The sequence below is a fragment of the Pseudophryne corroboree genome (assembly GCF_028390025.1).
Source record: "Pseudophryne corroboree isolate aPseCor3 chromosome 3 unlocalized genomic scaffold, aPseCor3.hap2 SUPER_3_unloc_1, whole genome shotgun sequence".
Taxonomy (NCBI): domain Eukaryota; kingdom Metazoa; phylum Chordata; class Amphibia; order Anura; family Myobatrachidae; genus Pseudophryne; species Pseudophryne corroboree.
The window spans coordinates 6,610,588-6,635,983 of NW_026967493.1; the positions used below are offsets into that span (position 1 = coordinate 6,610,588).

The window sequence follows — 25,396 nt, forward strand, 5'->3', positions numbered from 1 at the left end:
CAGACAATGCGGGTTCCCTTACCTGCCCCCCCAGTGCCAGTTCACAGTCCTGGGGTCCCCATAGTCAGCAGCACTAGCCTCCGCTCCCTTTGTGCCAACGCCAACATAGGGTGATGGAGCAGCAGCCTTGTGCTGTTACTCATATTACTTAAAAGTAAAAATAAAGTAAACCACAAAAATAATGCTTGGGGCTGCATAGAAGCAGCCCCACTGTTTAAATCAGGGATGGGGAACCTTTGGCCCTCCAGCTGTTGTTGAACTACACATATCAGCATGCCTTGCTACAGTTTTGCTATTTGGCCATGCTAAAACTGTTGCAGGGCATTCTGGGATGTGTAGCTCAACAACAGCTGGAGGGCCGAAGGTTCCCCATCCCTGGTTTAAATGGTGATCTGATTCCTGCCGGCACCAAAACAAAACTGCTATGCCTGAGCATGGAGGCGGATTATAGGAGGGGAAGGACCGGAGCATTTTGGGATACCTAAAAGCTTAATTGTTTGATGACCCTGTGGAGCCTATGGAACCCAAAGAAGTAACACAGTATTGTAAGTATTGCTGCAATTTCTATATTTATAGTAGCTTATACACAGTGTTTTTCTCCTGTGAAAACTCTCTTATGTTTATGAAGAGAACTTTTATGCATAAAACATTTTCCACATGCAGAACATGAAAATAGATTCTCACCCGTGTGAGTTCTCTGATGTTCATCAAGTGATCTCTGATGTGTAAAACATTTCCCACATTTAGAGCAAGAAAATGGCTTCTCACCTGTGTGAATTCTGTGATGTGCAACAAGATTTATTTTCTGTGTAAAACATTTCCCACACTCGGAACATTGAAATGGCTTCTCACCTGTGTGAACTCTTTGATGAATAATGAGACTTGATTTCACTCTAAAACATTTCCCACACTCAGAACAGGAAAATGGTTTCCCACCTGTGTGAGTTTTCTGATGTCTATTAAGTTGTTCCTGATGTGTAAAACATTTCCCACACTCAGCACATAAAAATGGCTTCTCGCCTGTGTGGTCTCTATGATGATTAATAAGCATTGTTTTCACTCTAAAACATTTCCCACACTCAGAACAGGAAAATGGTTCCTCACCTGTGTGAGTTTTCTGATGTCTATTAACTAGTCCCTGATGTTTAAAACATTTCCCACACTCGGAACATGAAAATGGCTTTTCACCTGTGTGGACTCTATGATGATTAATAAGCTTTGCTTTCACTCTAAAACATTTCCCACATTCAGAACAGGAAAATGGTTTCTCAACTGTGTGAGTTTTCTGATGTCTATTAACTAGTCCCTGATGTGTAAAACATTTCCCACACTCGGAACATGAAAATGGCCTTTCACCTGTGTGGACTCTACGATGATTAATAAGCTTTGATTTCTCTCTAAAGCATTTCCCACACTCAGAACAAGAACAGTGCTTCTCACCTGTGTAGACTTTTTGATGATTAATGAGATTTTTATTTACTCCAAAACATTTCCCACATTCAGAACATGGAAAAAGTTTCTCAGATGTGTGAACACTCCTCTGATGTTTAGTAACACTAAAATGCCTTTTAAAATATTTCCCACACTCAGGACACGGGAAAGGCTTTTCTGCTTTGTGAGCTCTCTGCTGATGTATAGAAAGACTTAACTGCTTTGTAAAACATTTCCCACATTCAGAACATGAAAATGGTGTACGATCTGAACACTGTGTAACAATACTGGAATTATCAGGGACACAGTCTTCATGTTTAGAAGGATCAGATGATAAAGCTGGATGTATCCTTGGGGTAATGGGGCTTTCTCCTGGACAATCCTGGGAGAAGTTATCGTCTCTCTCACACTCTGGAGATACTATGAGATGTCTCCCCGAGTTATTCCTGTTGTTGTGTCCATCTGCTGGGAACAAAATAAATATATGGGAATTAGCATCCCTACAGAACTAGATCATACTGTGTTACTATGATAAGATGTGCATTGCTGTGTCCAACATTTCCCTACAGTCAGGGACTTTATCATTTTCATGTTTCAATTTGTGAAGGAGATTAAATAGGTTCTATTACACGCTAGGATGTAACATTGCTGTGTGACTATTACACGCTAGGATGTAACATTGCTGTGTGACTATTACACGCTAGGATGTACCATTACTGTGTGACTATTACATGCTAGGATGTAACATTGCTGTGTGACTATTACATGCTAGGATATAATATTGCTGTGTGACTATTACATGCTAGGATGTAACATTGCTGTGTGACTATTACATGCTAGGATGTAACATTGCTGTGTGACTATTACACGCTAGGATGTAACATTGCTGTGTGACTATTACATGCTAGGATGTAACATTGCTGTGTGACTATTACACGCTAGGATGTAACATTGCTGTGTGACTATTACACGCTAGGATGTAACATTACTGTGTGACTATTACATGCTAGGATATAATATTGCTGTGTGACTATTACATGCTAGGATGTAACATTGCTGTGTGACTATTACATGCTAGGATGTAACATTGCTGTGTGACTATTACACGCTAGGATGTAACATTGCTGTGTGACTATTACACGCTAGGATGTAACATTACTGTGTGACTATTACATGCTAGGATATAATATTGCTGTGTGACTATTACATGCTAGGATGTAACATTGCTGTGTGACTATTACATGCTAGGATGTAACATTGCTGTGTGACTATTACACGCTAGGATGTAACATTGCTGTGTGACTATTACACGCTAGGATGTAACATTGCTGTGTGACTATTACACGCTAGGATGTAACATTGCTGTGTGACTATTACATACTAGGATGTAACATTGCTGTGTGACTATTACATGCTAGGATGTAACATTGCTGTGTGACTATTACACGCTAGGATGTAACATTGCTGTGTGACTATTACATGCTACGATGTAATATTGCTGTGTGACTATTACATGCTAGGATGTAACATTGCTGTGTGACTTACATGCTAGGATGTAACATTGCTGTGTGACTATTACACACTAGGATGTAACATTGCTGTGTGACTATTACATGCTAGGATGTAACATTGCTGTGTGACTATTACACACTAGGATGTAACATTGCTGTGTGACTATTACATGCTAGGATGTAACATTACTGTGTGACTATTACATGCTAGGATGTAACATTGCTGTGTGACTATTACATGCTAGGATGCAACACCGCTCTGTGAATTAGCTATGGGAATTAGCATCCCTGCAGAACTATAACATACTGTGTTACTATAATAAGATGTGAATTGCTGTGCCCAACATTTCCCTATAGTCATTGACTTCAACATTTTCATGTTTCACTTTGTGAATGAAGAAATCAGAGAATGCACAGAGGATGTAACATTGCTGTGTGTCTATTACATACTAGGATGTAACATTGCTGTGTGACGTAAGTTACATGTATGATAAAACATGAAAAAACTAGACACAGACATGTAATTACTGAAGTTTGTCATAAGGAAGATTAGGGTGTAGGAATAACACTAGCCGGAGAATAGTCACTACAATGGACAAAGGGGGAGATGTATCAAACCATGAAAAGAGATATATGCAGTGACAGAGGAGGGTGCGGTATAAGAGATTAGCGCAGTGACAGAGGAGGGTGCGGGATAAGAGATTAATGCAGTGACAGAGGAGAGTGCAGGAATAAGAGATTGGTGCAGTGACAGAGGAGGGTGCGGGATAAGAGATTAGTGCAGTGACAGAGGAGGGTGCGGGATAAGAGATTAGCGCAGTGACAGAGGAGGGTGCGGGATAAGAGATTAGCGCAGTGACAGAGGAGGGTGCGGGATAAGAGATTAACGCAGTGACAGAGGAGGGTGCGGGATAAGAGATTAGCGCAGTGACAGAGGAGGGTGCGGGATAAGAGATTAGTGCAGTGACAGAGGAGGGGGCGGGATAAGAGATTAGCACAGTGACAGAGGAGGGTGCGGGATAAGAGATTAGCACAGTGACAGAGGAGGGTGCGGGATAAGAGATTAGCGCAGTGACAGAGGAGGGTGCGGGGATAAGAGATTAGTGCAGTGACAGAGTAGGGTGCGGGATAAGAGATTAGCGCAGTGACAGAGGAGGGGGCAGGATAAGAGATTAGCGCAGTGACAGAGAAGGGTGTGGGATAAGAGATTAGCGCAGTGACAGAGGAGGGTGCGGGATAAGAGATTAGCGCAGTGACAGAGGAGGGTGCGGGATAAGAGATTAGCGCAGTGACAGAGGAGGGTGCGGGATAAGAGATTAGCGCAGTGACAGAGGAGGGTGCGGGATAAGAGATTAGCGCAGTGACAGAGGAGGGTGCGGGATAAGAGATTAGCGCAGTGACAGAGGAGGGTGCGGGATAAGAGATTAGCGCAGTGACAGAGGAGGGTGCGGGATAAGAGATTAGCGCAGTGACAGAGAAGGGTGCGGAATAAGAGATTAGTGCAGTGACAGAGGAGGGTGCGGGAAAAGAGATTAGTGCAGTGACAGAGGAGGGTGCGGGATAAGAGATTAGTGCAGTGACAGAGAAGGGTGCGGGATAAGAGATTAGTGCAGTGACAGAGGAGGGTGCGGGATAAGAGATTAGCGCAGTGACAGAGGAGGGTGCGGGATAAGAGATTAGTGCAGTGACAGAGGAGGGTGCGGGATAAGAGATTAGCACAGTGACAGAGGAGGGTGCGGGATAAGAGATTAGCGCAGTGACAGAGGAGGGTGCGGGATAAGAGATTAGCACAGTGACAGAGGAGGGTGCGGGATAAGAGATTAATGCAGTGACAGAACAAGGAGAGCATGCGACTCAGTGATTATCACTCACCTGTGCTGATATCTGTAGGGATTTCCTCCTCTTTACATAACTGATCACCCATCACATACATCTCCTCTTCCTTTTTTATATCTTCTACTTTAAAATCAGTCAGGTCCTCATGCTAAACAACCACAAAACGATAAAACAACACTGTGATTATGTGCGTGGGCCAGGTATTGGGCATTTCTTAAATGGTTAGCCCATTCTGGCCAGGCCATCTGGTAAGTGTAACTACTGTACGATGTCCCTCTAAAGTGCTTACGATCCAGAATGCTAATGTTGTATTTATACATTGCCAGGTGGGTGCTGAGTGGAAGGATAGTCTGACAGGTCACCGGAAGACCCCATGAGAAAACACACACACTGGACTGATAAAGCCGCTCATGGGAGACCTCACAGTGAGAGGAGACAGGCACAGAGCGCACTACACCCCACTGCCTCAGTGGTTACCCTCCTTTCTTGTACTCTGGGGCCTAGTAGAGGTTTGTGAGCAGGACTCAGCAGGGGATACTCTGGAGCAGGACACCTGAGGGAAGGGGCCTGGGACTGTTTCCCGGTTAGTACTGCTGTTACACTGTTATTCCCGGTAACTCACCTGGCACTTGGTGACGTGAGACTTATAGCTGAATAATTGTATTGTTCCCAGCACTAACTCTTGAGTGACCTACAGAACCCCTCAGTGGGCTGAGGCCTCTTACAGCGGAATAGCCCGCATGGGTGCTGAGTAAACCCGCGTCTCCTGATCTAATGAAATGAGATTAACCCCTTCATGACTTATTTTGGACATTCCCGATCAGACCACATCACAGCTGTGCTGGGTCTCTCTTACACATTAGTAACACATTGAAATAAATCTTCCTGATAAACATGTGATTATGCTGGAGGGGTCACAGAGAAAATAAGGCCACCACTCCCATTTATATACAGTGGGCAGGAATGGGATAATGCAGATTAAATAAACTGAGATGAAATAAAAGAATAACACTGCTACAGCGTCACTACAGACCATACAATGAGGAGTCACATATTTTGGTGTTTCCACCTACCTGATCCTCCTGTGGGACACTGTGACTATCCTCTGTATGATCCTCAGAATAAAGAGGATGGGGACATCTCTCTGGGGTATTTCTGTTACTGGCCCCATCTGTAGGAGACACACAGTGACTGAGTACATTGTATATCTGTGATTATCAGGTGATATGTATCTAGGTGGTCCTGACACGGGTTATCAGGAGGAAATGTTGCACCAAGGATATGGCTAGTGTAAGTGCGCACGGACAAGGATTATCAAGGACTGTAAAACCCAGCGTACAGATAAGGGTGGTTTGGCCACAGAGATGCGTACTCCACTACATACAGGACTACACACAGTGCTTTCCGTGTGTGCAGTAACGGACAAATTACTCTCACCCCTGCATAAACCCAAGTGCTTCCTGAGGAAGTCGCTGACTATACAGGCGGAGAAACGCGTTGAGGTCTAAGGCACACGGACCTGGCATTGTGTCTATCTGTGGACATTATTACGCACAGGGATCTGAGGTGTGGTGGGACTCAAGGGAGGAGTCGGTTGTGGAGACACTGACACAGTAAACAATCAGCTGGTCGGTGAGAACCCTTAGCAACCAAGCCTGCTCAGTAACCAATGTCCAGGACAGATTATTAGAGCCCAAGATAGAGGGCATTATATCAGTGTGTATATAAATACAGCTGGAGATAAATCTCAAACTGTATATATCTGGCGCTATAAATTATATATAATAATAAATTTACCAACTGATGATCGATATAAAAATAGTGATATTACGGATGCTGAGCAAAACAGCTGGCTAGGATGAAAAACAATATGAAACACAAATAAAAGAAATGCTCTGCGCTCCAAAAATCACTTAGTTAATTGATTAATCAGTTAAATGCAGTCTAGCAAGGAGAATAATTGACTCAATGAGGCTTGACCTTTTGAAAAGAAAATATTTTATCAAACAGTTAATACCACAAAGACACATAAAACAAACAATACATAAATAATTGGCAGTTTAAAAATTCAGAGGTTACTACCTCTAGCATGTGTGAGCAGAAACACTATCTATAATTGTAAACATGCTGTTAAGACAGTATACAATGTATCTAAAGTGCAGAAATGGATATCTTGAGAGAGAAGCTCTCTACAGAGAATGTCAATTGATTCTATCACTGGCGTCCCAGTGTGAAATCATATGAAATGTCCACAGAAGGCTCCGCAATAGCTAATATAAAATTATTAGAGGCAAAACAAACAATAATAGTTACCCCCGTGCTGGTTCCTGGAGTTTATCACAGGGTCCTGTATGCAATTGCACGAGGTGGATATAAAGATTTTTGGTTGATGCCTCAGTGATAGTCTGAAAGCAAACTTGCTGAGATGCTATAACCTCCGTTAGAGCAGCCGTCAATTGGCTTAGACATCTAAGCCGTATTATCAATGCTTCTATTCAATATGCATTATTCTTTGCATCTTTTTTTGATGTCAGTAAATGTTTGCTAGCAGGGTACCTTGCATATAATTACCGATGCCTTCTGCTTCCATTCTTGACTCTTTTTCTTCTTTCCGTGGACTCTCATCTATGATCCTGGGTGCGCAATACCACTTAGTGGGACCTACTGCATCCAGCCTAACGTAGAAAGCAGATCCACACCTTTTTGTGACCAATTGTCACATCTTCCCTTTATATAGGTGCACTCTCATTGGTGTCTAACCCACCCATCAGTCTACTACCATACCACACTGCCAGTGCCAGATCTCGTCCGATCTTGGAGGCTATACAGTGTTGGGCTGGGTCAGTACCTGAGGAGGAGACTCACAAGGAATACCCAGTGTAGTAGACCTTTTATCCCTGTGATGTGCGTTATCTGACACCAACAGCAGTATCACCACTTGTTTTCATTCTTCTCTAATAAATCCCTACCCTTTGAATGCATACTCTGTTTATACAAGTGCTCAAGACCCTCTGAGCAACAAATTATACAGTACATTTGGTTGGTGACTGGTGGGAAGTGGGTAATGTCTCACTATCCATTACCGGACTTGTCCAGCTCTCTCATATTTGACAATTGACCATATTTTGGTCTCAACAATACAGATTTTCTGCACTGGTCGGGCTGAAACGGTTGTAGAACAGCGAAGTGTCTACAGCCTTTCTTATCACATCCTGTGAGACAGGACCAGAACATTCCTTTATTTTATAAAACAATTTCTTTCAAATTTTTCAATTTAATATTAATTTTAAATCACATTTATTTTTTGGATCCTATGTTGCTTAATGGGTAATCATGAGATATTCTTTATAATGTATATCCATTAAAAGTTACATTTTATTAACTATCATGTACAACTAAAACTTTATTTCAATTATTTAAGAGTGCGCCCACACAAGAGCCTTCCTTTTCTCTCCCTTTGCTGACATATGTTCCTGCAGAACTGATTGACCAAACTGAAGGTCTTCAGAGGCCAAAGTATCGAACTTGTAGAACTTAGCAAACGTGTTCGAACCCAACCAAGTAGCTGCTAGGCAGAGATGTAAAGCAGAGACACCCCGGGCAGCCGCCCAGGAAGAACCCAGACCCAGTAGAGTGGGCCTGTACTTTAGGAATCTGCAATACTGCCGATGAATAAGCATGCTGGATAGTAAGCCTGATCCAGCGAGCAGTAGACTGCTTTGAAGCAGGACACCCAATTTTCTTGGGATCATAGAGAACAAACAGCGAGTCAGATTTCCTGTGACTGCTTTGAAGCATGACACCCAATTTTATTGGGATCATAAAGAAGAAACAGCGAGTCAGATTTTCTGTGACGAGCTGTCCGCTTCACATAGATCTTCAAAGCCCTTACAACATCCAAGGACTTTGAGGTAGCAGAGGTGTCAGTAAGCACAGGAACCACAAGAGGTTGGTTGATATGAAACGCAGACACCACCTTAGGAAGAAATTGCTGACGAGTTCTGAGTTCAGCTCTATATTCATAAAAAAATCAAATAGGGGCTTTTGTGAGACAACGCACCCAGTTCTGACACACGCCTTGCAGAAGCCAAGGCAGTGTAACGGTCTTCCACGTAAGAAACTTTACGTCAACCTCCTGTAAAGGCTCAAACCATTCCGATTGTAGGAACTGCAACACCACGTTAAGATCCCAAGTTGCCGTGGGAGGCACAAAGGGCGACTGGATGTGTAGAACCCCCTTCAAGAACGTCTGAACCTCAGGGAGGGAAGCCAATTGTTTCTGGAAAATGGATAAGGCCGAAATCTGAATCTTCAAGCAGCCCAAACGTAGGCCCACATCCACACCTGACAGTAGAAAAAGGAGAAAACGTCCCAGCTGAAATTCTACTGCAGGAAATTTCCTGTTTTTACACCACGAGACATATTTTTTCCCAAATACGGTGGTAATGTTTAGACGTTACCCCTTTCCTGGCTTGGATCAGGGTTGGAATAACCTTGTCCGGAATGCCTTTCCGGGCTAAAATTTGACGCTAAATGTAGCCGTGGTAAGTCTTGATAGACGAACGGCCCCTGTTGTAGAAGATCCTCTCGTAGAGGTAGAGGCCACGGGACCTCTAGGAGCATCTCCAATAAATTCGCGTACCAGGCCCTTCTTGGCCAATCCGGAGCAATGAGAATTGCTTGAACCTTTTCCCTTTCTATTCTTTTGAGAATTCTTGGGATCAGTGGAAGAGGTGGAAACACGTAAACCATCTAGTAGACCCATGGAGTCACCAGAGCGTCCACTGCCACTGCTTGCAAGTCCCTCGACCTGGAACAATACCGCTTTAGCTTCTTGTTGAGAAGAGGCCATCATGTCTATTTGCGGAATTCCCCACCGACGTGTTAAGGATTCGAACACCTGTGGGTGAAGGCCCCACTCTCTCGGGTGGAGGTCGTGTCTGCTGAGGAAGTCCGCTTCCCAGTTGTCTACTCCCGAAATGAAGATTGCCGACAGCGCCACCGCGTGTCTTTCCACCCAGAGGAGAATTTTTGTTACCTCTGACATTGCAGCTCTGCTCTTCGTTCCACCCTGTCGGTTTATGTACGTTACTGCCGTCACATTGTCCAACTGAACCTGAATGGCTTGATCTTGAAGAAGATGCGATGCCTGTAGAAGGGCGTTGTACTTGGTCCTTAGTTCCAGAATGTTGATTGGAAGAATGGCTTCCTGACTTGACGATTTTCCTTGGAACTGTTCCCCTTGGGTGACCGCTCCCCAACCTCTGAGGCTTGCGTCTGTGCAGAATCCAATTTTGAATCCCGAACCTTCGACCCTCGGTCAGGTGAAAAATCCTGGCTTTTGGCGACAGACGTATCCTCAGGTGCATGTGAAGATGCGATCCAGACCATTTGTCCAGCAGATCCAGCTGGAAGGGCCTCGCATGAAACCTTTCGTACTGCAAAGCCTCGTAAGAGGCGAGCATCTTTCCCAGAAGGCGAATACATAGATGCACAGATATCCAGGCTGGTTTTAGAACATACCGCACCAATGCCTTTTCCAACGGAAAGGAATACCTTCTGTTCCTCCATATCCAGTATCATCCCCAGGAACGGAAGCCTCCGTGTTGGTTCCAGGGGGGATTTTGGTAGGTTCAGAATCCATCCGTGATCCTGAAGTAATCGGGTTGAAAGGGCAATGCTGTCCAACAACCTCTCCCTGGAAGGCGCTTTTATCAGCAGGCAGTCCAGATACGGTATTATGTGCACTCCCTGCTTCTGGAGAAGAAACATCATCTCTGCCATTACCTTGGTGAATACCCTCTGTGCCATGGAGAGGCCAAATGGCAGAGCCTGAAACTGGTAGTGACAGTCCTGTAGTGCAAACCTTAGATAAGCCTGATGAGGTGGCCAAATCAGAATATGAAGGTACGCATCCATGATGTCCAGAGACACCAGTAATTCTCCCTCCTCCAGACCTGAGATCACCGCTCTCAGAGACTCCATCTTGAACACCCTTAAATACGGGTTCAGTGACTTGAGGTTTAAAATGGGTATTACCGAACCGCCCGGTTTCGGTACCACAAACAGGTTTGAGTAGTAACCCTTGTTGTGTAGTTGAAGTGGAACTGGGACAATGACCCGAGTCTGTACCAGTTTTTGAATTGCTGCCTGTAACATCATACTTGCTTCCGGAGAAGCGGGTAAGCCTGATTTGAAGAATCTGTGAGGTGGGAGTCTCTGAAACTCCAGTCTGTATCCCTGGGTGATAAGGTCTGTGACCCAGGGATCCGGACAAGATGTTGCCCAAACGTGACTGAAATAATATAACCGAGCTTCCACCTGCCTATCTTTCAGGCAGTGCGGACCACCGTCATGCTGAAGGCTTTGAGGAAGCAGACCCGGAGGTCTGTTCCTGAGAATCTGCAAAGGACTGCAGAGTTGGAGTATAGTAGGTTTTCCTAACTGGGGGTGCTGCGGAAGGAAGGTATGTAGACTTACCCGCCGTAGCCTTGGATATCAACTTATCCAGATCATCCCCAAACAGGACTTCCCCTGTGAAAGGTAGATTTTCTAATCCTTTCCTCGAGTCCGGATCCGCAGTCCACTGGCATAGCCACAATACCCTGCGCGCTGACACTGCCATGGCAGTGGTGTGCGCATTAAACAAACCAATTTCCTTTAAGGCCTCCACCATAAAATTAGCAGAATCTTGAATAGGCTGCAGAAATAAAACTATCTCCCCTCTGGGTAAGGTTTCCAAATTGTCAATTAGATTATCTGACCATTTTGCGATGGCTCTAGTGATCCATGCACAAGCAATAGTGGGCCTCTGGGCCACCCCCTTTGACATGTATAACGATTTGAGATTGTTCTCAATTTTGCGGTCAGCTGTGTCCTTTAAGGATGCAGCCACAGGCACAGGTAAGACAATCTTACGTGACAACCTAGATACCAATGCATCGACAATCGGCGGGTTTTCCCTTTTCATTCCATCTTCCAGGGGAAAGGGAAAGGATGTAATCAATCTTTTAGGGATCTGAAATTTTTTCATCAGAGGTAGCCCAAGTTTCTTCAAACAGGGCATTCAATTCCTTTGATGCAGGAAAAATAACCGAGGATTTCTTTTTTACATTAAAAAAGGATTCCTCCTCCACCTCTCCACCTTAATAGGGCTTAGTATCCTAACACTGCTCCACTCCCTCACTAAGACCCCTTGGTACCACTGAGGAGACTTGGGAGTCCTCGTGGAGGAGCTGCGTTTCCCTGTAGATCCTGTCAGTCTCAGCTGCAGAGGGAAAATGGCGCTAGTGAGCTGCTGGATCCGCTCAGCATGAAGCCTGGCCCCCTTAATGGCGCGCAGATTCCCGCACTTTTATTATACTGGCCTGAGGTATAATTTGTATAACAAAGGGTTAAAACCCCTGATATGATGCGTTAGCCAGTGTGGGTATCAACGGTGGCTCAGCGTGCCCCTCTTCAGTGTGACACACAACACCGCATGTCCTGTGAGCTCCCTGGAGCGCAGCCTGTACACAGAGCTGCACTCCTACCCTTGTGCTGCCATTCCCACCGGCGACCCGCTAACCGGGACGCCAGCGCTGTACTCACCACTCTTCGGTCTTCTGGCTCTGTTAGGGGGTGGCGGACTGCTGCGGGAGGGTACGCTGTGCCATGGTGTGGCTTGCGACTGGCTCCCTCAGGAGCTCAGTGTCCTGTCAGCAGAGAAACAGGACCATTAACTCTCCAGGAAGTTGGGCCGTTCTCCTCCCTAAGTCCCACAAAGCAGACAGGCTGTTGCCAAACAGCACTGTCTGAAAATAACAAACAGAAAAAAGAAATGTGGAAAACTCTTCAGGAGCTCTCCAAAGCGTGACCGGCTCCTCCGGGCACATTTTCTAAACTGAGTCTGGTAGGAGGGGCATAGAGGGAGGAGCCAGTGCACACTTGATTTCTTAAAGTGCCCAAGGCTCCTAGTGGACCCGTCTATACCCCATGGTACTAATGTGGACTCCAGTATCCCCTAGGACGTAAGATAAATATATATATTTATTACAAACTAATGTGATCCAGTGTATGTCAGTATTCCTGACACAGGTACATTTCACAAGCAAGGGCAATGTCCATTGTCTGGTTATGTAAGACCAAAACAAGACAAGTGTTTGGAGTTGGACATATGTCAATATAAGAATCCTTGCTGTCTAATCCTGGTACAATTGTTCACCTTGTGCCTTAAATCTATATAATCCATGTTACACATTGTATTTTTATGTTATTTCTAACACTCAAAATTAAGGCAACAGTGCCCCCTACTGTTTCTTAGCATTTATGTATGTTTCCTAATTTGACCCTTGTACATATGAAATAAGCTTACTCAGGAGTTCTCCAGCCTATATAAGATAGAAATTGTCAATGTTAAAGTAGCCTAGACAGCCTGGATGAACATTGACTGCAGAAGTGCCAGGATGATCTGAATATAACTCAGCCTCTAGACCAGGCATTCCCAACCACGGTCCTCAAGGCACACTAACAGTGCAGGTTTTTGTGATATCCAGGCTTCAGCACAGGTGACTTAATTAGTAGCTCAGTTATTTTGATTTAACCATCTGTGCTGCAGCCTGGATATCACTAAAACCTGCACTGTTGGTGTGCCTTGAGGACCGTGGTTGGGAATGCCTGCTCTAGACGCAGAGGGCGAGGCTCCTGAGTATGCGGATGTGATTGCTGTATTGAATCTCTGTTGAATTGATCAGTAACCTTAGCTAAGTATACAATAAATTCATATTTATATATTCAAGTTATTTGTTGAAGTACTTTTCTGGGAATCCACCCATCTGGGTCTCCTCGACCTTAACCCACCTGTAATAGCACCTATTTGGGAAACTTTTGTATGTTATTTAATTGTAGTGACTGAACAAGGAGTATATGTGACTCTGAGTCCGATTTGTACGCAATGCTGATGTTCACACAACTGACCAATTATCGTCCAACGGAGCATGAGCCGCTATCACACGGAGCACGTGTCAAGGTACCTTTACGATGCCGCTCGCAGTGAGGATTTAATTGCAAAGTGAACAGGAAGGGACAGTTTGGGTGAGGTAATGAGGAGTGTCAGCAAAAAATGCAGGCGTGTCACAACCGCTTTTGTGGCGTGTATCTGCCTAAATCTGCGATCACGTACACAGAATGCATGGCGCCAGCCTCTCAGTTCCTGCAGCCGGTCTTTGTGAACATAGACTCACTCAGGGCAGTCGATGTTCCTCGTTTCTGCGTTAATGCTGCGTATGTGTATGCAGTAGCTGAGGACTTTGCTGTGGGCGTCTCTATTCATTCCTGGGTGGCTGCCTAACTTACAATGCTTAGCAATCCGTAGGATGGAAAATCACAGCTGCGTAGGCATGTGCGTACAAGTCAGAATCAGGCCTCTGTTCTGTACTTGGTGATTATTACTCACCTGTGCTGATACCTGTAGGGATTTCTTCCTCCTTACACAGCTTATCACCCATCACATACGTCTCCTCCTCTTCCTCTTTTATATCTTCTACTTTGATATGACTCAGATATTCACCCTGAGTAACAAATTAATAAATAAGAGAGTTTAATAATGTCAGATTTATTGAAATGAGATAATAAGATTTTACTTACCGGTAAATCTATTTCTCGTAGTCCGTAGAGGATGCTGGGGACTCCGTAAGGACCATGGGGAATAGACGGGCTCCGCAGGAGATAGGGCACTTTAAGAAAAACTTTTGGATTCTGGGTGTGCACTGGCTCCTCCCTCTATGCACCTCCTCCAGACCTCAGTTAGGGAAACTGTGCCCAGAGAAGACGGACAGTACGAGGAAAGGATTTTAGTTAACCTAAGGGCAAGATTTATACCAGCCACACCAATCACAAGGTATAACCTGTGATAACTATCCAGTTAACAGCATGAACAACAACATAGACTCGGTTCAAACCGATGAAGCTATAACATAACCCTTATGTAAGCAATAACTATATACAAGTCTTGCAGAAGAAGTCCGCACTTGGGACGGGCGCCCAGCATCCTCTACGGACTACGAGAAATAGATTTACCGGTAAGAGTAAAATCTTATTTTCTCTAACGTCCTAGAGGATGCTGGGGACTCCGTAAGGACCATCGGGATTATACCAAAGCTCCCAAACGGGCGGGAGAGTGCGGATGACTCTGCAGCACCGATTGAGCAAACAGTAGGTCCTCCTCAGCCAGGGTATCAAACTTATAGAACTTTGCAAAGGTGCTTGACCCCGACCAAGTAGCCGCTCGGCACAACTGCAATGGCGAGACCCCTCGGGCAGCCGCCCAAGAAGAGCCCACCTTCCTAGTGGAATGGGCCTCAACCGATTTAGGCAATGGCAATCCTGCCGTAGAATGCGCCTGCTGAATCGTATTACAGATCCAGCGAGCAATAGTCTGCTTTGAAGCAGGAGCGCCAACCTTGTTGGCCGCATACAGAACAAACAGAGCTTCAGTCTTCCTGATCCTAGCTGTTCTGGACACATAAATCTTCAAAGCCCTGACCACATCCAGGGACTCGGAATCCCCCAAGTCCCGTGTAGCCACAGGCACGACAATAGGTTGGTTTATATGAAAAGATGAGACCACCTTTGGCAGAAATTGAGGACGAGTCCTCAATTCTGCCCTATCCACATGAAAAACCAGGTAGGGGCTTTTATATGACAAAGCCGCCAATTCCGAAACACGCCTTGCAGAAGCCAAGGCCAATAACATAACCACTTTCCAAGTGAGATATTTCAATTCCACCGTCTTGAGTGGTTCAAACCAAGGTGACTTGAGGAAACTTAATACCACGTTAAGATCCCAAGGCGCCACCAGAGGTACAAAGGGAGGTTGAATATGCAGTACCCCCTTCACAAATGTCTGTACTTCAGGCAGAGAAGCAAATTCTTTTTGGAAGAAAATGGATAAGGCCGAAATTTGGACCTTTATGGACCTTAATTTTAAGGCCAAATTCACTCCCGTTTGTAGGAAATGAAGCAGACGGCCCAAATGGAACTCCTCCGTAGGAGCAGTTCTGGCCTCACACCAAGACACATATTTTCGCCATATACGGTGATAATGTTTCGATGTCACGTCCTTCCTAGCCTTGATCGGGGTAGGAATGACCTCCTCCGGAATACCTTTTTCCGGTAGGATCCGGCGTTCAACCGCCATGCTGTCAAACGCAGCCGCGGTAAGTCTTGGAACAGACGGGGCCCCTGCTGCAGCAGATCCTGCCTTAGGGGAAGAGGTCACGGATCTTCTGTGAGCAACTCTTGCAGATCCGGATACCAATTCCTTCGTGGCCAATCCGGAACAATGAGGATCGTTCTGACTCCTCTTAGCCTTATTATTCTCAACACCTTGGGTATGAGAGGTAGAGGCGGGAACACATAGACCGATCCGAACACCCAAGGTGTCACTAGAGCGTCTACCGCTACCGCCTGAGGGTCCCTGGACCTGGCGCAATACCGCTTTAGCTTTTTGTTGAGACGGGACGCCATCATGTCTATCTGAGGCAGTCCCCACCGACCCACGATCTGTGCGAAGACTTCTGGATGAAGTCACCACTCTCCCGGATGCAGGTCGTGTCTGCTGAGGAAGTCCGCTTCCCAGTTGTCCACCCCCGGGATGAATACTGCTGATAGGGCGCTTACATGGCTTTCCGCCCAGCGAAGAATCCTGGTCGCTTTTGCCAAGGCCACCCTGCTCCTTGTGCCGCCTTGGCGATTTACATGAGCCACTGCTGTGACATTGTCTGACTGAATCAGAACCGGTTTGTCCCGAAGCAATGCCTCCGCTTGGCGTAGGGCGTTGTATATGGCCCTCAACTCCAGGACGTTGATGTGGAGACAAGTCTCTAGATTTGACCAGAGACCTTGGAAATTTCTTCCCAGTGTGACTGCTCCCCAACCTCGGAGGCTTGCGTCCGTGGTCACCAGGATCCAGTCCCGAATTCCGAACCTGCGGCCTTCTAGGAGGTGAGCACTGTGCAGCCACCACAGGAGAGTTACTCTGGCTCTGGAAGACAGGGTGAATCTTTGATGCATTTGTACATGGGACCTGGACCATTTGTCCAGTAGATCCCATTGAAAAGTCCTCGCGTGGAACCTGCCGAAGGGGATGGCCTCGTACGATGCCACCATCTTCCCCAGGACACGTGTGCAATGATGCACTGAAACCGTTTTTAGCTTTAATAGGTTCCTGACCAGGGCTATGAGCTCCTGAGCCTTTTCCATCGGAAGAAAAACCTTTTTCTGGTCTGTGTCAGGCGCGTTGTATGGACTAGCTAGGACTTCGGTAAATTGAGAATCCAGCCGTGCCCCTGCAACATCTTCACAGACAGCGACACGCTGTCCAGCAACTTCTCCCGAGATCTCGCCTTTATGAGGAGATCGTCCAAGTATGGGATAATTGTGACCCCCTGCTTGCGCAGGAGAACCATCATTTCCGCCATTACCTTGGTGAAAATTATCGGGGCTGTGGAAAGCACAAACGGCAACGTCTGAAATTGGTAATGACAGTACTGTACTGCAAGTCTCAGGAACGCCTGATGAGGAGGGAAAATCGGAACATGAAGGTACGCATCCTTTATGTCCAGGGACACCATCCAATCCCCCCCCTCCAAGCTGGCGATGACCGCTCTGAGCGATTCCATCTTGAACTTCTTCAAGTACAAGTTCAGGGATTTTAGATTCAAAATGGGCCTGACTGAACCGTCCGGTTTCGGGACCACAAACAGGGTTGAGTAATACCCCTTTCCTTGCTGGAGAAGAGGAACTTTGACTATCACCTGTTGAAGATACAATTTTTGAATTGCAGTCAACACTAACTTCCTTTCTGATGGGGAAGCTGGCAGAGCAGATTTGGAAAACCGGCGAGTAGGCACGTCTTCGAATTCCAGCCTGTATCCCTGAGAAACAATCTCTATAGCCCAGGGATCCACCTGTGAGTGAACCTAGACCTGGCTGAAAAATCGAAGACGCGCCCCCACTTGAGCTGACTCCCCCCGGGAAGCCCCAGTGTCATGCGTGGACTTTGCAGATGTAGGGGAGGACTTCTGCTCCTGGGAACTAGCTGTATGCAGCTTTTTTCCCCTGCCTCTTCCTCTGGCAAGGAAGGACGATCCCTGTACCTTCTTGTTTTTATTCGAACAAAAGGACTGCATTTGATAATGAGGTGCCTTTTTAGTACGCTGCAGGGGGAAATAAGGTAAGAAATTCGATTTACCGGCCGTAGCAGTAGAGACAAGGTCCGAGAGGCCTTCTCCAAACAACTCCTCCCCCTTGTAAGGCAACGACTCCATATGCCGCTTTGAGTCGGCATCCCCTGTCCACTGTCGGGTCCACAGGAGTCGCCTAGCAGAAATAGACATAGCATTTATTCTGGAGCTTAGTAAACAAATGTCTCTTTGAGCATCCCTCATATATAAAGCAGCATCTTTGATATGCTCCAGGGTCATTTGAATGGAATCCTTATCTAGGGTTTCAAGTTCCGTAGATAAGGAATCTGTCCATGCTGCTACAGCACTACACACCCAGGCCGATGCCATAGCCGGTCTAACGATAGTACCGGAATGTGTGTAAATGTGCTTCATGGTAACCTCCTGCTTACGATCAGCAGGATCCTTGAGGGAAGCTGTATCCTGAGAAGGCAGTGCCACCTTCTTGGATAAGCGTGTCAGCGCCTTGTCTACCTTCGGCGAAGATTCCCATCGTATCCTGTCCTTTTGTGGAAAGGGTAGGCCATAAGAATCCTTTTGGGAACTTGTAGTCTCCTATCTGGAGATTCCCAAGCCTTCTCGCACAAGTCGCTTAGTTCAAATGAGGACGGGAAAGTGACCTCAGGCTTTTTCCCTTTATACATGTGTACCCTCGTGTCAGGGACAGGGGGTTCCTCAGCAATATGCAAAACCTCTTTAATGGCCACAATCATGTAACGAATACCTTTCGCCACCTTTGGCTGTAATTTTGCATCCTCATAGTCAACACTAGAGTCAGTCTCTGTGTCATTGATCTGGGATATGGTGCGTTTTTGAGACCCAGAAGGTCCTGGTGCCACAGGGACAGGCATGGTCTGACCACCTGACTGATCCCTAGCTTCAGCCTTGTCTAACCGTTTATGCAGTAAATTTACATTTGCATTCAAGACATTCCACATATCCACCCAGTCCGGCGTCGCGTTGCCGACGGTGACCTGACCATCATGCACTCCCCCTCCTCCTTAGGTGAGCCTTCCTCGTCAAACATGTCGACACACACATACCGACACACTGCACACACACACAGGGAATCTCTTTTCTGAAGACAGGTTCCCCTTGAGGCCCTTTGGAGAGACAGAGAGAGAGTATGCCAGCACACACCCCAGCGCTATATGACCCTGGAGAAAAACACAGAATGTTTACCCAGTAGCGCTGCTGTAGTGTATAAATGCCAATAATGTGCCCCCCCTCTACTTTAAAACCCCCTTTCACCGTGTGTCAAGCCGGGGAGAGTCCGGGGAGCTTCCTCTCAGCGGTGCTGTGTAGAGAAAATGGCGCTGGTGAGTGCTGCGGGAGAAGCCCCGGCCCCTCGGTGGCGGGCTTCTATCCCGCTCAAACTTATTAAAAAATGGTGGGGGCTCTTTTATATACATGTACAGTGCCCACCTGTACATGTATATACTCTTTTGCCATAGGAGAGGTATTCTATTGCTGCCCAGGGCGCCCCCCCCTGCGCCCTGCACCCTTACAGTGACCGCAGTGTGTGAGGTGTAGTGGAGCAATGATGCACAGCTGCAGTGCTGTGCGTTACCTCTGTGAAGCACCGAAGGCTTCTGCCGCCTGAGACGTCTTCTGGCTTCGTTTCTTCTGGCTCTGTGAGGAGAACGGCGGCGCGGCTCTGGGGTGAACGCCCAGGACGAACCTGTGTTCATTCCCTCTGGAGCTAATGGTGTCCAGTAGCCGAGGAAGCAGAGCCTAACATTTAAGTAGGTCTGCTCGTCTCTCCTCAGTCCCTCGATGCAGGGAGCCTGTTGCCAGCAGTGCTCCCTGAAAAAGAGAAAAAATCCTAATAAAAATGCTTTCTAAACAGGAAACTCAGGAGAGCTCCCTGCAGTGCACCCATTCTCCTCTGGGCACAGTCTAAAACTGAGGTCTGGAGGAGGGGCATAGAGGGAGGAGCCAGTGCACACCCAGAATCCAAAAGTCTTTCTTAAAGTGCCCTATCTCCTGCGGAGCCCGTCTATTCCCCATGGTCCTTACGGAGTCCCCAGCATCCTCTAGGATGTTAGAGAAAACCCCTTTAGGACTTCTTTATACCTTCCTGATCAGACCATATTACAGAATTGCCATGTGCCCCTTATACAGTAGTAACATAGTGAAATAAATCTTTATTATAAGCATATACAGATGGAGGGATTAGCAAGTTATATATGATGGAAAGGGACCACTGTAGCTCTATTATTCAAGTATTACCTGTCCCCTCCATTACACCTGCAGCTCCGCCCACATCTGCAGTGACCTGATGGCATCTGATAAAGGTCAGAAAGCTCACAGTGAGCTGCTGTGACATCACTGTCCCTGTGTATGAATGGACCAATCCACATAGTGCTTCTGTACAGCAAGCCTGCCAAGCTGTCACAGAGAAGCTCCTCCCACCTAACATGTTGTAACACTGCTACAGCGTCACTACACATCATACAATGAGCAGTCACTGATATTTTGGTGTTTCCACCTACCTGACTCTCCTGTGGGATCCTGTGATTCTCCTCTATAGAATCCTGTGGATAAAGAGGACGTGGACATCTCTCTGGGGTATTCCTGTTACTGGCCCCATCTGCAGGAGACACACAGTGACTGAGTACATTGTATATATGTGATTATCAGATGATGTGTATCTAGGTGGCCCCATAGCTGCTCTCTCCATTACACCACATGACAGTCTACTCTTACCCGGTGATGTGAGGGGCCGGTGATTCTCCATCATCACGTCCTTGTACAGACCCCTGTGTTCCTCTATATACTCCCACTCCTGCATGGAGAAATAGTTGGTGAGTTCCAGGATCTTCTGGTCATTGTGCCTCTCATGTATCAGTGAGTGAGGTGGAGGCACCGGGATGGGACGTTGGGTCCTGCTCAGTCCTCCTGACACACAGGGACAGCTTTTGTCTTAAAAATTCTACTGTGTAATCCTATGTATCAAAGACAGAAAAAAAAAATAAGCACAAAAAGAGTAGACACCCTCACTTGCTCAGTTAATTTACTTATGGCCAATATACAGTTACAATTATCTATAGTCAGGAATTCATAGTCTCAAACTCAAACAGTGCATAAGCGCAACAAACATTAGGACAACAAGATGCGCAGACAGAAGAACATAACCAGAAACCCCACCACAGACATGCTTTATGCAGTAGGGACAACACTTTCCCATAAGAATACCATCTCCAAAATATCCCGCAGCTTTGTAAGAGGAGGATGTGATAAAGACATAAAGATTTGATTGGTGTAATAGGACGACTTGCATTACTCCCGCTTTTCCTACTAAGTACCAACCTTACAAGGAGTTTTCCACTAAGCCCCGCTCTCCCCATCTCCCTCTGCTCCAAAGCAGTCTCACCACCATGCTCCATCAACCCTGACAATCTCATTCACATAATTCCCCTCACTCTGCCCCTCTCTCCTGCGCCCTCTGGAATGCCATGTCTTTCTGCAACAAGCTGTCTCCTACCCGTGACCTTTCATATCCAACTCCCTGAAGACCTAGCAATCACTGAATGCTGGATCAGACACAACTTCTTACACTGCCCTCTCATTTCTCATAACCCTAACTCTAGGGGTCAACAAGGTGGCAGTATTCGGGTCCTCCTCTCCCCCAGCTGCTGCATCCAATTAACACCCTCATAACGCTCTCTCTCTTTCTGAGGTTCATGCTATTCTCCTCTTCTGCCACATTAACCTTTGTGTAGCTGTCAGCTATGACCACCTTGGCCCGATCTCCAAATTCCTTGACAACTCTATCAACTGGTTACCCCCCTTCCTCTCTTCTTACCTTCCATCCCTAGAGTTAGGCGACTTCAATATCTCTAGTGATGTCTGACCCATCTGCCTCTATCCCTCGCATTATCTTGCAGTCTGTTTCAATGGACCTCCTCGTGAGTGGGCACTCCCTCCACCTGATCTTCACTCCCTCTCTCTGACCATAATTTTTTTTTACTTTACTTTATCCCTCACTCCTTCTTCAACTCTCCCTCCCAAGGCTACCATTACCAAGCATAACCTTGAGGTGATTGTCCCCATCTCCTTCCCGCATGATTCACTTCTCTCCTGAACCAGGAAGCCCACCAAAGAGGGTCCAACACAGAAATGCACTGCAGTCATTTACAATAAGATTCCCTCAACCTCTGTTAGGAGGACTGGAAAAAAGGTGGCAGTAGGAAGGGTCACCAAACGGCAACCCCACAGCACGCTCCTGGCCACGCTCCAATCTTGGAAGCTGATTTTATTGTATAAAACAAAATAATATTGCAGACATGAGGCCGCCTGGCACTTTAGAACCAACTGACATTGACGGACATAGTTTATCTCCAGAAAACTCAATACACTGAAACTCCTTCCCAACGTCTTTGTAAGCTGTGGTCTCAAACATACTTCACCTCCGCAGGCAGTAAAAAAAAAAAAAAGGGGTGTAGCTTTGATCATCCACAATAAAGTCCAATTTACTCCGCCTAAGGTCACTAAAAATCCAGAAGGCCTTTATTCCCATTGTGACCGGCACCCAAATGTCTGAAACGATCACTCTGCCTACTTTATATGTCCCCAATTAATGACAGGGGGGCAGATGTATTAAGCCTGGATAAGTGATAAAGCAGTGATAAGTGCAAGGTGATAACACACCAGCCAGTCAGTTCCTAACTGTCAATTTACATATTGGAGCTGATTGGCTGGTGTGTTATCACCTTGCACTTATCACTGTTTTATCACTTCTCCAGGCTTAATACATCTGCCCCAGGGCTCTTTCTTTTCTAAGTTCTTCGGACACTTCGGGTGGGTGCTGCAGGGCCCTCAACCTAGGGTGCAATTTTCATAGACCCCAATCTAGAGAAGTCTACCATCTCCCCTACTACAATGAGACTGCCCTCTTTCTGAGATTCAGCTATGTTGGATGCTTGTCTCAAACATTTGGCGTTGAGCGACTCCTGGTGATTGTGTCACTGGATGCTAAGGAATATAGCAGCCTTCTAAATAAGGCTGAGAAGGCTGACTCTGTCTTAGTGGCCAAACTTAGAAAAAAGTGCTCTCTACCAGATTTACCAATAAAATAACTCCCCCTAATAATGGGTCTCCTGTTTATGACCAATGAATTCAATCATTTTTATGCAAAACTTGATGAACTCCCTGAGCCATCTGTTCACTCTATGTTCCATGCTGCAGACTGACTCCAGGCCTACACCAAACTTGTAACACAAGTTTCTTGCTATCCCCAAACCGGACCGTGATCCAATCTACTGTGCAAATTACAGTCAAATCTCCTTAGACAATGTGGTCCTCAAAATGTATTTTACGCTCCTGGCGGACAGATTCAGCCCACTCTTTCCCTTATTAACTCACCCCAATCAAGACCGTTTTATACTGGATCGACAGGCATTCAACAACACTAGATGCACAACTAATTTACTTCATGCTATACATTCTCAAAAACTTCTGCCCTGATCCTTGTACTGGATGCTGATAAAGAATTTGGTTTGGTCTCTTTGACCTATCTATTTAGAGTTCTTGAAACTACACGCCTCGAAGGCAAGTTCCTTGAGGTGGTGAAAGCATATCGTAACCCTAGAGCAGTGGTTCTCAAACTCGGTCCTCAGGACCCCACACAGTGCATGTTTTGCAGGTAACCCAGCAGGTGCACAGGTGTATTAATTACTCACTGACCCATTTTAAAAGGTCCACAGGTGGAGCTAATTATTTCACTTGCGATTCTGTGAGGAGACCTGCAAAACATGCACTGTGTGTGCCCCCGAGAACCGAGTTTGAGAACCTCTGCCCTAGAGCAATGAAGTGCTAACATCAACATAACCAATCGCATTTGCCAAAGATATCCCTTCTTCTCTCTTATTTTTGCCCTACTAATCAAACCTATGGTGGGCAAGACCCGCTCCAACCTGAACATTCTTGTGGTCTGCCTGTGCTCACACCCACAACATTTCCCGTTACATGGACAATGTTCTCCTGACCACTACAGATCCACCAAATCCACATCGCCCCCCTCCCCCACTCTTCTCTTCTTAAAACTAGTGATGGGTACAGTCTGCATTTTGGTTATTTTTAGAAAACATATCTCCTGAATTTTTATCTTTCAGTTTGAGACCGGTCCACCCTACAGCCATAATTCCCTTTTCACTGGCACTGAACCAAGATTAAATATCTGGGTATTCATATCACCAAAAACTTCCATCAACTGTATGAGACCAACTATACTCACCACTTATTGCAAAATTAAAACTGACCTAGTTGGTCTTGTCGGTATAAGTCTTGGATTGGCCGAATCGATGCTATCAAGGTGAACGTACTCCACAGAGTTTTAAACCCTTGCAAGTCGTATTTCTTCCCAAGTATTAACATTTCACACGTCGCCAGGCTTGGCCACCGATTTGTATCCATACAGAGGAATTAAGATACATTGTGAACCACTGTGTATCTAGGCACAACAGATGAATTCTGCTCACAGAAGTGGAGACGCAGTCAGCTTACCGACAGACGGGATCCTGACACTCAAAATATCAACGCCGGAATCCTGCACGCAGCAGTAACACCGGTGTCTAAATCTCAACAGGACTTGGGATCCCGGCGTCTTAATATCGACACCCGGAATCCCGAGCCTTCTTTCAGCATTAGAAAGGGGGTTAGGGATGGAAGTTTTAAGGGTTAGGAACCGGGGAGGGAGGGTTAGGCACCAAGCAGGGAAGTTGGGCACCACCGTGGAGGGTAAGAGGGTTAGGCACTCACAAGGGAGGGTTAGGGTAGGGAAAAGGTGAGGGTTAATGGGGGACTGTCGGGATTCTAATCGCCATCATCCCATCCATCCGCAAATCATACTGAACCCAATAAGTGAAGTTCTTACGTTATTGGCCTGGTTTCACACAGAAATTAGGAACGGTCATTAAGCAATCCCTATCTAGTTGTATTTAACACAACACTTAATAATTTTTCGCATTTGGAGGACAATTTCTGTAGGTGTTAACTTCAAACAAGGAAGTATTCAGTGTAGGGATATTTTGGAGAGGAACACAGTTTAATAATACATTCCATCTGAATCTTATGCCACAAGACAGAAAGCTCCACTTGGAGGTATCAGTATAATATAATATAAATAACCTATTACAGTCTGATGTAATCTGATATTACCTTACATCAGTGATGGCTAACCTTGACACTCCAGCTGTTGTTGAACTACACCTCCCAGCATGCCCAGCATCAGTTTTAGCAAGGCCAAATAGCAAAACTGTAGCAGGGCATGCTGGGATGTGTAGTTCAACAACGGCTGGCGTGTCAAGGTTAGCCATCACTGCCTTATATCATTGAAGCGCCTGTCCCCTTTTGGGTATGCGTTCAGGATCCCGACTGTTGGGATCTCAGCAG

The 25,396-nt window shown here is 46.0% G+C and overlaps 1 protein-coding gene and 1 pseudogene across 1 annotated transcript in view; one reads left to right on the top strand and one right to left on the bottom strand.

Annotated features, from left to right (window-relative positions):
* Window positions 1-313: 313 nt before the first annotated feature.
* The window catches only part of LOC134983099 (oocyte zinc finger protein XlCOF7.1-like), a 205,837-nt gene continuing 180,754 nt past the window's right edge, over window positions 314-25,396 (bottom strand). The window contains exons 11-16 of the mRNA XM_063948802.1: window positions 20,711-20,926; window positions 20,497-20,594; window positions 14,212-14,326; window positions 5,852-5,949; window positions 4,815-4,926; window positions 314-1,896 (exon numbers count right to left, since the gene is read on the bottom strand). Of these exons, the coding sequence (XP_063804872.1) occupies window positions 581-1,896; window positions 4,815-4,926; window positions 5,852-5,949; window positions 14,212-14,326; window positions 20,497-20,594; window positions 20,711-20,926 (1,955 nt within the window). The 3' untranslated portion in view covers window positions 314-580. The remainder of the gene's footprint in view (window positions 1,897-4,814; window positions 4,927-5,851; window positions 5,950-14,211; window positions 14,327-20,496; window positions 20,595-20,710; window positions 20,927-25,396) is intronic.
* On the top strand, window positions 7,549-7,667 carry LOC134983188 (5S ribosomal RNA; annotated as a pseudogene).